Here is a 15,399-nt window from a genome sequence, read left to right as displayed (position 1 = left end):
GGCCCAAGTGCTTGGGCCCTGCACCTGCAAGGAAGACCAGGAGGAAGCACCTGGCTCCTAGCTTCGGATCGGCGCAGCGGACTGGCCATGGCAGCCATTTCGGAGGTGAACCAACGGAAGGAAGACCTTTATCTCTGTTTCTCTCTCTCATTAACTCTGCCTGTCTAAAAAAAAAAAAAGTTTATCTTCAAAAACACTAATATTCAGGTAGTGATTATGAAGTAGAAAAATTGGACTATTGAAAGAAAATTCATTTTAATTCATTAGAAGACATTATTACACTTGAACTTAAAGAGTATATTATCATATTCAAACTAAGCAAGTGAATTTGTTTAAAAAATAAAGTTAAGGATTAGGGCCGGTGCTTTGTAGTGGGTAAAGCCACTGCCTATAGTGCTGGTATCCCATGTGGGTACTGGTTCGAGTCCCGGCTGCTCCACTTCCAATCCAGCTCTCTGTTGTGGTCTGGGAAGGCAGTGGAGGACGGCCCAGGTCCTTGGGCCCCTGCACTCATGTAGGAGACCGGAATAAGTTTCTGGCTTCTGTATTCAGACTGGTGCAGCTCTGGCCACTGAGGCCATCTGGGGAGTAGGATGTCTCTCTGCCTTTAACTTTGCCTTTCAAATAAATGGATAAACCTTAAAAAAAAAAAAAAAAAGCTAAGGCTTAAAGAAGGAGCAGCTCAGAATAAGGTGACATGGGGCCGGCATTGTGGCATACAAGATTAAGCTGCCGCCAGCAATGCTGGTATTTCCAAATAAGCACCAATTCGAATCTTGACTGCTCCACTTCTGATCCAGTTCTCTGCTAATATGCCTGGGAAAGCAGTGGAAGATGACCTGAGTTCTTTGGTTCCTGCTACCCACGTGGGAGATCTGGGTGGAGTCTAGACTCCTGCCTTTGGCTTGGCCCAGCTCTGGCCATTTGAGGAGTGAACCGGTAGATAGAAGGTCTCTCCCTTTCTCTCCCTGTCTCTCTCTCTTAACTCTGCCTTTCAAATAAATAAGTAAATCTTAAAAAAATAAACAAAAAAACCCAAAAGAATAAAATAACCTGAAGCCTACAACATACACCAAGTGAGAATATTAAGCAGTTACTTGCATAAAAGATTACTTAGTAATTAATATTTAACTACAGTGTATACATATATGTGTGAATATGTCTATCTAATACAGTTTATTCAGGTATTGAAAAACCAACTCCTTTGAAAATTAATTTGAAATCATTTATGGTGATGCTCAGTAACATTTTCTTCCATGTAACTAAAGATTCTTTGCTCCATTAAATATAAAAACATTTATTTTAGTTTTACTTTTGTATAGACAAATGTAAATCTTAAAAAAGATGATTTTGGTTTCTTCCAAGTAGATATAAATAATTAAGTTATTTGCCATGTAAATAAATGGCTTCACATTTGTGTGGGAAGAAGGTTGTAACTGGCTTGTTGGTCAAGATGACTTCTGAGTAACTCTTGGGAATGCAATCATTTCACATTAAAGATCCTGAGGTTTTGTACAGTTATGAAATTTACACAGTTAAACTAGATATAAATACTCACAAAGGTTCATTTAAATCAAATTTTATTGGAGAAGGTGGCCTCTTTGGTGATTGCCAAAATAAACCTAACAAAAAGATATAAATATCATTTCTAATGCATATAGCCAGTAATAAATTACATTTAAATTTCTTCTCAACATCTGGTTATACTTACTGCCATCTTTTAATCTTGTGTCTAGGGGAAAACAATGAAGAAGCTGAAGAGCCTAAAGAAAAAATAATCAAACACAAGAAATCTACTACTTAATATTTTCTATATGAGGAAAAATTATTTTTCAGAATAAATACATTTTATGTAATATTAAGATGCACATGCTTCATAAATTAAAGTGCTGATGACAGAATGTAGAATCCTAGTCTCCCCTGCATTTTATCTATCCATTCTTCTGTCATTGCCCACTGTACCTGAAAAAACTATTATCATTTTTTACCAACACTTAGTTTTTTTTGCATTTACAGCAAGCAATATAATTACTTAATTTCTTTGTTTATAAATGGTAGCATATTTTAGATATCACTTTGCTCTTTTCAAAGAGTTAACCCTTAAAAGAAACAATTAAATCAGTAAAAATAAATAAGATTTTATAATTTGAAAACATATATCGTTTGAGATTTGTTTCAAAATCATCTGGTGGCAAGTGAGAAAGGGCAGGGATGTGGATGACATGGATGATCTGAGTTGATTATCACTAAACCTGAGTTATAAGTAGATTATGATTACATCATACTATTTCCTCTGTATGTATGTGGTTGAATTTTCTCTGTAATTAAACAAAATAATTTTTACAAAAACCCACAGCAGAAGTAAAAAGTACTCTTTAATAAAATTTTGAAACAGATAGGTCATTGATAATAAGGGTAAGAGCAATGTGAATGACTTCACATTTACAGGGTAAGGAAGTATAGACCATTTTTACAAATGCAGAGCCAGGAAAGAAGATTGAAAGATAGGATAAGCCTAATTAAAAGATTTAAAAATAATGAACTTGCTTTATATTCTGATATGTAAGAGCCTAAAGAAAAGGAGAGACTAAAGAGTGTAGGACACATTCTAGTAACTGTGCATAATGGGAGGTAACATTAACAGCTATAGTGTTTATTTGTACCGTGCTCTGTTCTAAACATGTTTTACATGTATTTACTCAAATGATTCTCACCACTACCCAATGTATTAGATAACAAGCTATTATCTCTATTTTACATTAGAAGAAATAGAAATAAAATATGATCATCAGAGTAGGAATGGCAAAATTTCAATTTTCTCAGTCTCCTGCCTCTATTCTGAACTAATCTTCTGAACATTCTAGACAAAAATATATTCTTCATTCTCTAGAGAAAAAAGCTATCTAAAATCTAGCTTTGTACATAAGACAAGATCAGTTAAATGCATAATTCAGAAGCCAATGAGTAAAATTTAAATATATCTTTTAAGCAGTAACATTGAAAGAGAGTATGTCATGTGTGTAGACCCTGTTCTTACTCAACATATTTATTTTTGAAAAGCTTGCTAAAAAAGGGTAGACATTTCAGGACAACAAAATAAATAGTATTAACTAAATGAGCCAAGATCAACCTTTTTAAAATGTTTCATACTGCATGCTTACCTTGTGGTTAAAATACTTCTCAAATTTTAATCTTGCTAATTCTACACACTGAGACCAGTTTCTTGGTCTTCTGCTAAGTAACTTAATAACTTGAAAACAACCTTCTAAGCTGTGTCCATTTTGCATCTTCTAGAATGGGAGATAGAAAAAATTAATACAACTCCAATAAACACATACACTCCAAAAGTATTAGTCAAAGTCTTAAGTGCTTTATGACTCTTTTTTTTTTTTTTTTTTTACCTCAAGCTCCTTGTCTCTACCTTTCTCCTTTCCCTTTGAATTTGTTTTTTTTTGGAAGCAGGGGAGTGGAACGAAAGTAGACAGCACATGAACTTTTAACTCAGATTTACTGTCTATTTATAAAATATTCGCTAGAACTTCACTTTTTTTTCCTCCAAAGTTTAACAAGCCTTTTAATTATTAGCAGCTTTTCCATAATAATTATTATACTTTTATTAGGTTAAATTATATGAATTGGTGTTTTATGGATCAAATACAAATATCAACATTTTCATCGACTTCAACCAAATTAAAAAAAGTATCACATGTGACTCCCTTTAAGATTCCTGATGTATTATTTTGGTTTTTTTGAACAAGGCAATGTTTTAATCACTCTTTTTTGGAGACAAAAGTAAACTGCTGGTAAGCAACTTGAAATTCAGATTATACTGACACAAAGTGTGAGGTCTGTACTAAAAAGCATCAATTTTGGGTGGCCCAGCAGGTTAAGCCTCCACCTGTGAGGCTGGCATTGCATTATGAGCACGAGTGCCAGGAACTCCACTTCAGATCCAGCTCCCTGCTGATGTACCTGGGAAAGTAGTGGAAGATGGCCCAAGTGTGTGGGCCTCTGCCACCTACGTGGGAGATCAGGACGGAGTTTCAGGCTCCAAGCTTCAGCGTGGCTGAACCCCAGTGGTTGTTGCCATTTGGGAATTGAACCAGCCAGTAGATGGAAGATCTCTCTCTCTTTCCCTCTCTTAACTTTGCCTTTCAAATAAATAAATAAATCTTAAAAAAAAAGGAAATCAATTTTTACCTGTAAGACATCTTCTGCAGATGGATAGGTTTGCCAAAATTTGTTAAACAGTGAAGGCTTATGGGAAAAGGAACTTTCAAACTACAAAGAAGTACAGGAAAAAAGTTACAAATAGAAGTGTGTCTAAAAGTTGGAAACAGCTTCTTTCCTACTTCAAAGAAAACAAATTCCTTGAAAAGGAAATTTTACCTTATCTCTTGCCCACTGTATAGTATGTTCAATAGCAGCCGGAAAGGATTTTAGAGTACAAAATGGTATTTCCTCTTCTGGGGGATCCCGCTAATTTGTAAGATATAACAGTAGATATTTAAGAGAAGCAATGACATATTTTTATCGATCCCATGTACTTTTGAGTTTTATGACCATTAAAAAATCCATAAACAAATAAAATGCAACCACACATCTTTATCTTCTCTCTTCTAGGCAGTAAGAGGAAAAGTCAGTCAACTCTTTTGACAATTTATTTGTTAATAGCAACGTAATGACAATCATGAATCCTATTACCATTTATTATCTGTGCACTCATACTGGCACAGTATGGCATACTATGCAGTACTCAAGAAGACAACCACATATATTCATGTTTTTTCTGAAAATTCAAGGAGACATTTAAACTTATAGTACTGCCTACTATAAAAGTTAATTCAAAGATTTGTAACACAGTGTTCAGCAAATCATGAGTTTCTTTAGGATCAGGAATCATTGTCTATCTGTGAAGCTTGGTACAACTTCTTACAGAAAGTTTGTATTCAGTAAACGACATATGTATAAGCTGTGTCATCTAAAGAAGCCCATCTTCTATTAGAGGGTTCATTTAGCCTAGGTTTATTGGTTTAACCAATATAAAATGAATCACTTTGTTTTTATTTAGAGATTTATATTTAGTTTGTTGGTTGATGAAATACTGCTAAATACTTTATAACAAAGAAGGAAACCAGAATAGTATTATTTTCTGGTTTTTATGAGTTTCAAGTCAGAAGACAGATAACAAAGTTTACATAATTTTCTCCATTCAATGTTCAAATTAAACTTGTCAGTTTTAGTCTGTTAAAATACTTTCATTATATTATATATAAATGTCTTATTTCATGAGACTACATGGTAAAAATAAACTTTATAAAAATTTCAAAACATACCAGACCAAACATAGGCATTAAGTAAATGTATATTCAAACTAAATGCCCGTCAATTGAAGACTGGATAAAGAAATTGTGGGATATATACTCTATGGAATATTATACAGTGGTTAAAAAAATTAAATCTGGTCATTTGCAATGGGTGTGAATCTGGGTGGATGAATCTGGAAAACATCATACTTAGTGAAATAAGCCAGTCCTGGGGCACAGGTACTAGTTGTTTTCCCTGATCTGTGATAACTGATTGAGCTCTTAAAAGGGGATCTGTAGAAGTACAAATGACACTTTGAGAAGCAATGACTTGAACAGCCCTTGTCTTGAATGTTGAGGAACAGTTTTTTTTTTTTTTTTCTTAATGGAGAATGGGACTGGGAATGGGTAAGGGAGGAGGGGGAGGAGTAGGAGTTGGGGGGGAGGAGTAGGAGTTGGGGTGGGAGGACAGGTGTGGTGGGAGGAATCACTATATTTCTAAAGTTGTACTTGTGAAATTTGTACTCATTAAATAAACAGTTTCTTTGGGAAAATAAGGGAAAACAAAAAACAAAAAACAAATATATATAAAGTACCTAGAAATATACTTGGCATAAAATAGGTTTTCATTCATTTGTTAATTCATTCAAAAACATTTATTAATATATACTATTAATATATAATTAATATATACATTTATTAATATATACTATGATTCGGCAATGGACAAAAATTGCTGCTCTAAAGAACTATCAGGGCATGGACACAGGTGGACATCCTGACAAAGTACATCCTATGGTGATAAATGAGAAAAAAAAGCAAAAAAAAAAAAAAGCTGCATGCGGCTGGCACTGTGAGGCAGAAAGTTAAGCCACTGCTTGTAACACCAGCATCTCATGTGGACTCAGGTTCGGGTTCTGGCTGTTCCAATTCTGATCCAGCTCCTGGTTCACACACCTGGGAAGGTAGGGGAAGATAGCCCAAGTGTTTGGGCCCCTGTCATCCATGTGGGGTACGCAGGGGAGGCTCCTAACTCCTGGCTTTGGCCCAGTCCAGCACCAGCTGTTGTGGCCATTTGGGAAGTGAACCAGTGGATGGAGGATTTCTCTCTATTTGCTTCTCCCTTACTCTAACTCTGCCTTTCAGGTAAATGGATGGATCTTTAGGAAATAAATAAATAAATAAATAAATATTATGTTTGTAAAAAATATAATTCTTTCCTTTTTCAAACAGATTAATAGTCTTTAAATCATAAGCCTACAAATATTTCTTAGATTATTTTCAGCTCTGACAGTCCCTCAAAAGTCACTTTTGAGAGTTAAAATATCTTATCTGTTTCATTTATGTAAAATACACATATATACATGCTTTGGTCCCAGCATGAAGATTTTCATTAAGATTTTAGGTGGGTCACCAGAGTTTGCACTTTTATCAATATTTCTGACAAAGCATGCCAGAAGTGTGAATTCCTAATGAGAAGAAACAATATTAGAAAAGGTACAAAATGACTACATCTACCTTCTTTGTTCTTTATACACCTGCTAATCTAACATAAAATCTCAGAGGAATAGTAAATGAATAAAATGTTACAGGTTTGTTCTTTCTCATGCTAAAATTTTAATAGTTCTTGTCAAAGACTGTTAGAATGGTAATCAAAAAGCTCTAAGAACTCTTTAATTAACACACAATTATTCTTAGGTGTTTAAACTTAACTGAAAAGTGATCCCTGTTAAATATAAGAGTGGGAATAAGAGAGGGAGGAGATCTACAGTTCGGCACATGCTCACTCGGACTTACTCCTAATCGTAGAGCTAGATACGTGCCAGGGGATTCCAAATCAATCCCATCAAGGTGGCATGTACCAATGCCATCTTACTAGTCAAACTGATTACTTTAAGTTCATAATTGATCATAATAATAGGATTAAGTGCCAAAAGGATCACATAAACAAGACTAATGTCTGCTAATAATAACTAACAGAAGTTAAAAGGAGAGAATGATCCAACATGGGAAGTGGGATACACAGCAGACTCATAGAACGGCAGATGCCCTAAACAGTGCTCTGGCATCAGAATCAGCCCTTAAGGCATTTGGATCTGGCTAAAAAGCCCATTAGAGTTTCTCAGGCATGGAAAGCCAAGACACTGTGGCAAATAAAACGACCTAAATGAATGATCTCTGTGAGTAAGATCCCAGTGGAAAGAACGGGCCATCAAAGAAGGAGGTACCTTTCTCTGAAGTGAGGAGAAAACTTCCACTTTGATTATGGCCTTGTCTAAATAAGGTAGGAATTTGTGAATTCAAGAGGCTTCCTTAGCCTTTGCAGCTCACGACAAGTGTCTTGGGTAATTACTGACGTCATAAATAAGATTGTCAATTGTTAAAACAACAACGGGAGTCACTGTGCACTTACTCCCCATGTAGATCTCTGTCCTTAATGTGTTGTACTATGCGAATTAACGGTAAAACTAGTATTCAAACAGTATTTTCTACTTTGTGTATCTGTGTGGGTGCAAACTGTTGAAATCTTTACTTAGTATATACTAAGTTGATTTTCTGTATATAAAGATAATTGAAAATGAATCTTGAAGAATGGGATGGGAGAGGAAGTGGGAGATGGGTTTGCTGTGGGTGGGAGGGAGGTTATGGGGGGAAACGCCACTACAATCCAAAAGTTGTACTTTGGAAATTTATATTTATTAAATAAAAGTTAAGAAAAAAAAAGAGGTTCTAAGAAAAAATAGTCAACATAAAACTAATACTCTATAAAGACCAGATACAAAATTTTGACAATTAAAAATAAAATAAGATATTTTTAAAAATGCACATGTACATGTGTATGGCAATAATTGGTCAAACAAAAAGAAAAGGACTCAGAAAAGTAAATCAAACTTTTTTGACTGATGAAGACAAAAAAGTTATGACATAAAAGTTGACAGACATTTACTTCAAAATATCATTTCACTTACATGACTATTGTAAGACTCAGTCAAATGAGGTACAATAACTTCTGTGTGTCCCTTAGTGCCCATTGTTCCAGAATCTAAGAGAGGTCGTAGATTTGCTAAGCAGCGGCTATTTGAAAACATAATAAGTAAAAACTCAGGAGTGAGCAATAACAATGTAAACAAAGGACACCCTACCACTTCCTACTGACCATTTCACAGACTCAACACTCCCTGAATGTAATGTTTTAGAAAGTAGATACAATACCACAAAATAACACATTGATTTTTAGCATCCCACTCCCATACACAAATTTTGTTGCTCAACCTAGTCATTTTTGTCTCTCTCTTCGACTACTGTTAACTGAATCTTTGGCTCTTAACAGTGTTACCCTTTCTTCTCTTGCTTTCTATGTCTTCTTTGATGATTTTCTGACTGCCAAATTTGATACCACAATATCTTTTCTCCCAAACACTGTTAATCTTTCTCAATACTTAAAATTCCTATGTTCTACATACTTTAATTTCTTCTTTTTCTCAAGATTATCAACTTTTCAATGCATTTTTCAACTGGTGAACCCTAATATTAAGGAGTCATATAAATGTAATAAAGTAAGGTATATACAGTTGTAGTCATTCATTCAACTCTTATTTCACAAGTATTTACTGAATAACACCATGAGTTAAGCACTGAGGACACAGTGAAAGAACATAAACAGTCTTAGCATAAATGATTTAGTGAGGCAAAAAACATTTATACACATATAGATAAAAATAAGTACTACAAAGAAAAAAGTATAAAGTGCTTTGAAGGAATCCTGCAAGATCTAATTTAAGCTTTAGCAGTTCAAGAAAATCTGTTTAAACAAAGTCATTTAGGCTAATCTGAAAGCATGAGGAAAAAAACTAAGTGAAGAGTAGGTAGGCAGATCTAGGATCAGAAGTTCTGGAGCAACAGAAACAGAATTTTTTGAGGCTGAAGAATAGTAGGTCCAAGACCCAGAGATTAAAAAAAAAAAAAAGTGGAGGTCTTTAAGAACTGAAAAATGGCACATGCAGTGCAATGCAGCTGTTTATCACTGCCTTCTCACCAGGCAAAAGCTAAAGCAGCGAGTCTGGAGGGATCAGGAAAATTTTAAGCCAGACAGGTACACAGGTGATAATTATTCCATTAAAAACATTTAGGCACGTGACCAATTTTGATTGGAAAACATCAAAGGCTTTAGGTTTAGGGAGCACTAGAATAGGAACATAACGAACAATCAGAAAATCCAGTAACTTCTCAATAAGTAGTTGTGGGAAACAGTAATGAAAATTAAGGATAACTCTTTATGAACCTGAATTTCAAGAGCATACCTGTCTACATATCTCCTGGCTTCCACATTATCTAATGCTGTAATAATTATATCTTGCTTAGTATAGAACTCATCATTGTAAATGGTCTCAGTGGCTGGACATACTTTGTTCAGGTGTGCATCTATTTTTAGTTGAGGATTTATTTTCAGAGTCGCATCAGCAGCAGTATAGCTTTTAGGTTTCTAAAAAAATAAAAAACAGAAGGAATAACATTAAACAAAAAAGATGACTATGACTGAATATACATATTCTTATTACTTTAGTCGTGTGTGTGTGTGTGTATATATATATATACACACACAGAAGGTGAGAAAAAAACTAATGGATGAATTCATTCTTGGTTTGTGGAAATTATATTAATTGCAGTCACACTACATTTCATAATGCTCATTAGCCAAAATAATGTACATATTAATAAAAATCTGAATAATCTATATTTCATAGGTAAGTACCTCTGAGTTTTTTTTTTTTTTTAAAGATTTATTTGAGAGGTAGAGTTACAGAGAGAGAGAGATAGAGAGAAAGGTCTTCCATGTGCTGGTTCACTTCCCAAATGGCCACAATGGGTAGAGCTGTGCGATATGAAACTAGGAGCCAGAAGCTTCCTCTGGGTCACCTACTCGGTGCAGAGGCCCCAGCACTTGGGCCATCTTCTACTGCCTTTCTAGGCCATAGCTGAGAGCTGGATCGGAAGAGGAGCAACAGGACATGAACTGGTACCCATATGAGATGCTGGCACTCAGGCAAAGGCTTAGCCTACTATGCTGTAGCGCTGGCCCCTTGAATTCTTATCACAGTTAAAAGTCCAATTACAAGTAGATTCCCCACTGCCCCCAGTAATGATGTTTGGTTAAGTGCCTAGACAAAACTAAAAACATATTCAGTAAAATACTAGAAATTTAGACTGCAGAAAATAAACTGTCAGAGGTTTAACAACTTGATATCAAACATTTTAAAAATTATAAATATTTCTGGATAGAAATTATTACTTATGTTTTAGTTTTATAAAAAAGTAGGCCAAATAAAATTCATTCTTTTCTGAAAGATTCATTGATAATCAATTATTAAATCGTTACTTCAAGTGTTATCAAAGTTTATTTGTAAGTAAATATGACCATTCTTTCTGAATTCACGTATCTGGTTTTAAAGGTATTTCTGTCTCTTCTCACATTGTTAGGTTGACACATTTCAATGTTCAGTATTTTTTTATTTTTAGAGTTCTTTTAATCTTATTTTTATTTACTTGAAAGGCAAAGCAACAGAGATCTCCCATCTGTAGGTTCATTCCCTAAATGCTTTTAAGAGCAGGTACTAGACCAGGCTGAAGTCAAGAGTTAAGAATTCCATCCATCTCCCACATGGGTTGCAGGGATTCAACTGCTGCTGGTGTGCATTAGCAGAAAACAGGATCAGAAGTGGAGGTGGGACTGGATCCCAGGCACTCTGACATGAGATGTGGGCCTCCTAAGCAGTGGCTTAAACTGGCTATGCCACAATGCCCACTCCCTGTCAAGTGTTCTTAGTATACCAACAAACCAGAAACTTTGTTAGAATTCAGTAAAAATAAGAAACAGGCCTTTATAATTCTTCTATAAGTAAAATACACAAATTTAAGTGACAATTTTTTTTTTTTTTTGACAGGCAGAGTGGACAGTGAGAGAGACAGAGAGAAAGGTCTTCCTTTGCCGTTGGTTCACCCTCCAATGGCCGCAGCGGCCGGCGCGCCGTGGCCGGCGCACCGCGCTGATCCGATGGCAGGAGCCAGGAGCCAGGTGCTTTTCCTGGTCTCCCATGGGGTGCAGGGCCCAAGCACCTGGGCCATCCTCCACTGCACTCTCTGGCCACAGCAGAGAGCTGGCCTGGAAGAGGGGCAACCAGGACAGAATCCGGCGCCCCGACCGGGACTAGAACCCGGTGTGCCGGCGCCGCTAGGCGGAGGATTAGCCTAGTGAGCCGCGGCGCCGGTGTGATAAAATTTTTTGTCCTGTTTTAACATTCTGTCACTTGGTTCTTTATATTTAGATAAGTTAAGACAATTAACTATGTCATCTGATTTACTGTTTGGTCATTATATTACTAACCTTAGTTTACTAAGACTGTTAATGAGTTATTGAACAATAAATGGAGAAAAAAACATTTCTAAAGTAAAAGTAAATTTGCTTGACTCAAACTACCTATTTTGCTGACTTAATATGAGTATTGTGGGGGTCGGCACTATGACACCATAGGTAAAGCCTCCGCCAGTGGCACAACGTCCCCTACGGGTGCCAGTTTGTGTCCCGTCTGTTCTACTTCTGATCCAGCTCCCTGCTAATGTGCCTGGGAAAGCCACAGAGGATGGCCCAACCGCTTGGGCCCCTGCACCCTCGTGGGAGACCCAGAAGTAGCTCCTGGCTTTGGATAGCCCCAGCTCCGGCCATTGCGGCCATTTAGAGAGTGAACCAGCAGATGGAGGACTTCTCTCTGTGTCTGTAACTTCACCTCTCAATTAAACAAATAAATCTTAAAAAAAAAAAAAAAGTATTTTGAACTCTGAAGATTAGGAAAAAGTCTTCTTTATTATAGAAAGTATGTTAAATGATTAAACAAGATCAAAAGAGCACAGAAATTCTAAATGTTCATCTGTTTTGTAACAAAGATCTTTCCTAATCAAAAAACTGTAAAATTTGTCATGTGCCAAAACTTCAAATTAGAAAATCTGCTTCTATATATTTATCTTCTAAGATTAAATATGTAAAAATACCTTGGTGATTATAAAATGAAAAACCTTGCTCATGTTCACGATTTAGCCTGTAAGACCCAAAATGAATGCAAACATCAAGTTTATATTAAAATATAATTTCGTATTTTTCTCTTTTGTCATTCACATTATCTGGTAATCTGAAAGATTCTAATAAAATAAAGATTGTATATTCTTGCTCAATCACCTTTCTATTTTTAAAAAGAAAACCCTCCTCTTTTTTGAATAACATGATGCGTAATTTGACTTTGAAACAAAACAGCAACATACCTGTATGTGGTAAGGACGAAATAGGAACTGCCTATTTAAATTGGATTTTTCTATCAAGTCAGGATCAGTAACTGTGACCTAATTGCAAGAAGAGAAAATGGATGAGATTATGTAACAAACTTTAACTTACTTTTCAGTATGATACAAAAAGAATCCCCCTCCAATTACTCTAAATTATTTTAGATGGTAAAGGTAGTAAGATAATTATTCCAAAATGGTTACCAACTCTGCTCTTTTGAACTTAGATGTCATTGTAATTAATGTTTAACAGAGGAGTATCTCAAACAATAGTGGAACCTGATTGCAATTCCTGTTTAAGCTCTTTTCTTAATTGTTTATAACACAACGGAGGCTGAAAACATTACCATCACATTTGAGAACTATGAAATTTCAGTTAGCCTGTAGAGGAGCCAGCCCTTCTTTTGAAACTTACAGCATATCTACCACTCATTTGGGAAAAATGCTTACATGTTTCAATTGGCAAGAAACTTTAGGTAAAGGAGGGCTCTACAAAGTACAGGGCAGGCTGCCTGTTTCCTCAAGTAGAGTTCTACTGGAACACTATGTCATCATTTGTCTAAGTACTGACTACTCTGTTTTTATGATTTAAAGCAGAGCTGTGTACTTGTTAACAGAGATTTATGGTCTGCAAGCCTAAAATATTTATAATCTGGTCCTTTAAGAAAGTTTGCAGACTTCCATTCTAAAGAGAGGGAGAAGAAAGTACCCAGACTGAAGACATTCTGAAAAATGTTCAAATATCCCGGCCACTTAGCTAGTATTTTTAAGTAAGATTTTCCTAGGAGCAGCATTTCTCAGACTGTGTTCTAGTTTTTAAATGTTGACTGATATACACAAACATATTCATCTTCTATTAGCTTGAATTTCCTTGATACTTTCAATATTTCTGAATATATTATTTTATTTTAACAAGGAAGAAAACAAATAGAAAACCTTTTTAAACAAAAAGCTTAATTCACAACTGTTGTTGATTATCAATATAAGGCTGTTTCATTTCCCTCAACACCACTGTTTATCTCCAACCTTTCTCCCTGCAGTTTTGCCTTCTATTGAACTAACCAAGATCTCTTGATTTCTACTCCATCCTTACTCCCAAACTAGTTTGGAAATCACTCATGTATTTTTTTACATGGGTATGCTTAAAATGTAAACATGCAGATTTGGGTTAGGATCTAAAATTAAATCTCTATGCTTATCATGAAGTATGTGAGGAATCTGAGCTATTTAATTTGGATGTCTCTTTTTGACTTTCCAGGCTATCAGTGAAATGTTAATTAGTTTTAACCATCCCGTTCTCAAATCATTTCAATAAAAGTCTTAAAATTAATGTTTATCTAAGAATGTGACAAATTCTCTGCTTACCCCTCATACATTGTCCACATTATCTAATAATTCTTTCATTAAGAACCAGTAAGTAAACACCTTTCATCACTTTATTTGTCAGATATCTTAAGTTTGGTCCGGTCTACTCTGAAAGTAATTTATTAACTCAGTACAGAAACCCAGATTGATAGTAAATTTTTTCTTATACTATGAAAATATTTCCATTAGCTTCTAGCATTTCTCGAGGATGAAAAGTCCATTACAAAATCTTTCTTTTCTCTTTGATGTTTGGGACTAGTTTACTTTTTTTTGACAGGCAGAGTGGACAGTGAGAGAGAGAGACAGAGAGAAAGGTCTTCCTTTGCCGTTGGTTCACCTTCCAATGGCTGCTGTGGCTGGTGCACCGTGCTGGTCCGCAGGCAGGAGTAAGGTGCTTCCACCTGGTCTCCCATGCGGGTGCAGGGCCCAAGCACTTGGGCCATCCTCCACTGCACTCCCGGGCCACAGCAGAGAGCTGGCCTGAAAGAGGGGCAACCGGGACAGAATCCGGCGCCCCGACTGGGACTAGAACCCGGTGTGCCGGCGCCGCTAGGCGGAGGATTAGCCTAGTGAGCCGCGGCGCCGGCCCTAGTTTACCTTTTCAATTTGAACACACTTGTCTTTCTTCAAGTTTGGGAATCTTTCTCATTCTCCTTGAAATAAATCCCTGTTTAATTTTTATCTTCATTCTCTCTGGAAATTCTACTAGACTTGGGAAGATACTTCAAAAGTTTGTGGAAGAGAGGGTGTTTAGCCTAGCCATTAAGAAGTCTCTGATCTCCATCACAGTACCTGAGTTCAATACCTGGCACTGGCTCCCGAGTCCAGCTTCCTATTAGTACAGACCCTGGGAGGCAGCAGTACTGACTCAAGTAGCTTGGTTCCTGCTATCCACAGGGGAGGCCCAGATTAAAATCCCAGCCCTGGCCATTGTGGGCATTTGGAGAAAACTAGTGGATAGGAATCGTCTCATTGCCATATACCCACACCCACACCACACAAAAGGTAAATTTTGATGCAAAAAATAAAACTGAAATCCACACGTAGTTAGCTTTTTGAAAACCCTTTGTATAGATGGATTTTGAATTTTTTTGCACCAAAATAGCCATCATTTTAATTCCATTTTTCATGAACTTCTTAAAGTACTCTGGTATACTGAACCCTATAAATGTATCCCCTATCATTCAAAAAAGTTATCTACTGTTAGAGTTTGTGTAATACTGAGTGTCCCCAAGGGTCCATGTATTGAAACTTGATGCCCACAGTCTTGTTAATGGATTCACATTAATTGTTAATGGATTAAGGATGCAGACCTGATTCAATTATGAAGTGGGTCTAGTGAGAGGTCCTTGGGTCACTGGGGACATGCCCTCCAAAGGCAATTCTCACGAGAGGTCTG

The 15,399-nt window shown here is 36.1% G+C and overlaps 1 protein-coding gene across 4 annotated transcripts in view; it reads right to left on the bottom strand.

The window, feature by feature from the left end:
* The window catches only part of UBA6 (ubiquitin like modifier activating enzyme 6), a 97,166-nt gene that overhangs the window by 13,204 nt on the left and 68,563 nt on the right, over nt 1–15,399 (bottom strand). For all 4 annotated transcript variants that reach the window (XM_051819765.2, XM_051819766.2, XM_070048076.1 and 1 more), the window contains 8 exons: nt 12,618–12,695; nt 9,608–9,789; nt 8,276–8,381; nt 4,390–4,479; nt 4,201–4,281; nt 3,162–3,290; nt 1,712–1,763; nt 1,559–1,622 (listed from right to left, as the gene is read on the bottom strand). In XM_051819765.2, the coding sequence (XP_051675725.1) occupies nt 1,559–1,622; nt 1,712–1,763; nt 3,162–3,290; nt 4,201–4,281; nt 4,390–4,479; nt 8,276–8,381; nt 9,608–9,789; nt 12,618–12,695 (782 nt within the window). The remainder of the gene's footprint in view (nt 1–1,558; nt 1,623–1,711; nt 1,764–3,161; nt 3,291–4,200; nt 4,282–4,389; nt 4,480–8,275; nt 8,382–9,607; nt 9,790–12,617; nt 12,696–15,399) is intronic.

This window comes from Oryctolagus cuniculus, chromosome 8 (assembly GCF_964237555.1).
Source record: "Oryctolagus cuniculus chromosome 8, mOryCun1.1, whole genome shotgun sequence".
Classification (NCBI taxonomy): domain Eukaryota; kingdom Metazoa; phylum Chordata; class Mammalia; order Lagomorpha; family Leporidae; genus Oryctolagus; species Oryctolagus cuniculus.
Note: the sequence above shows the minus strand (reverse complement) of the source record. Positions and strands in the feature narration are given on the sequence as shown.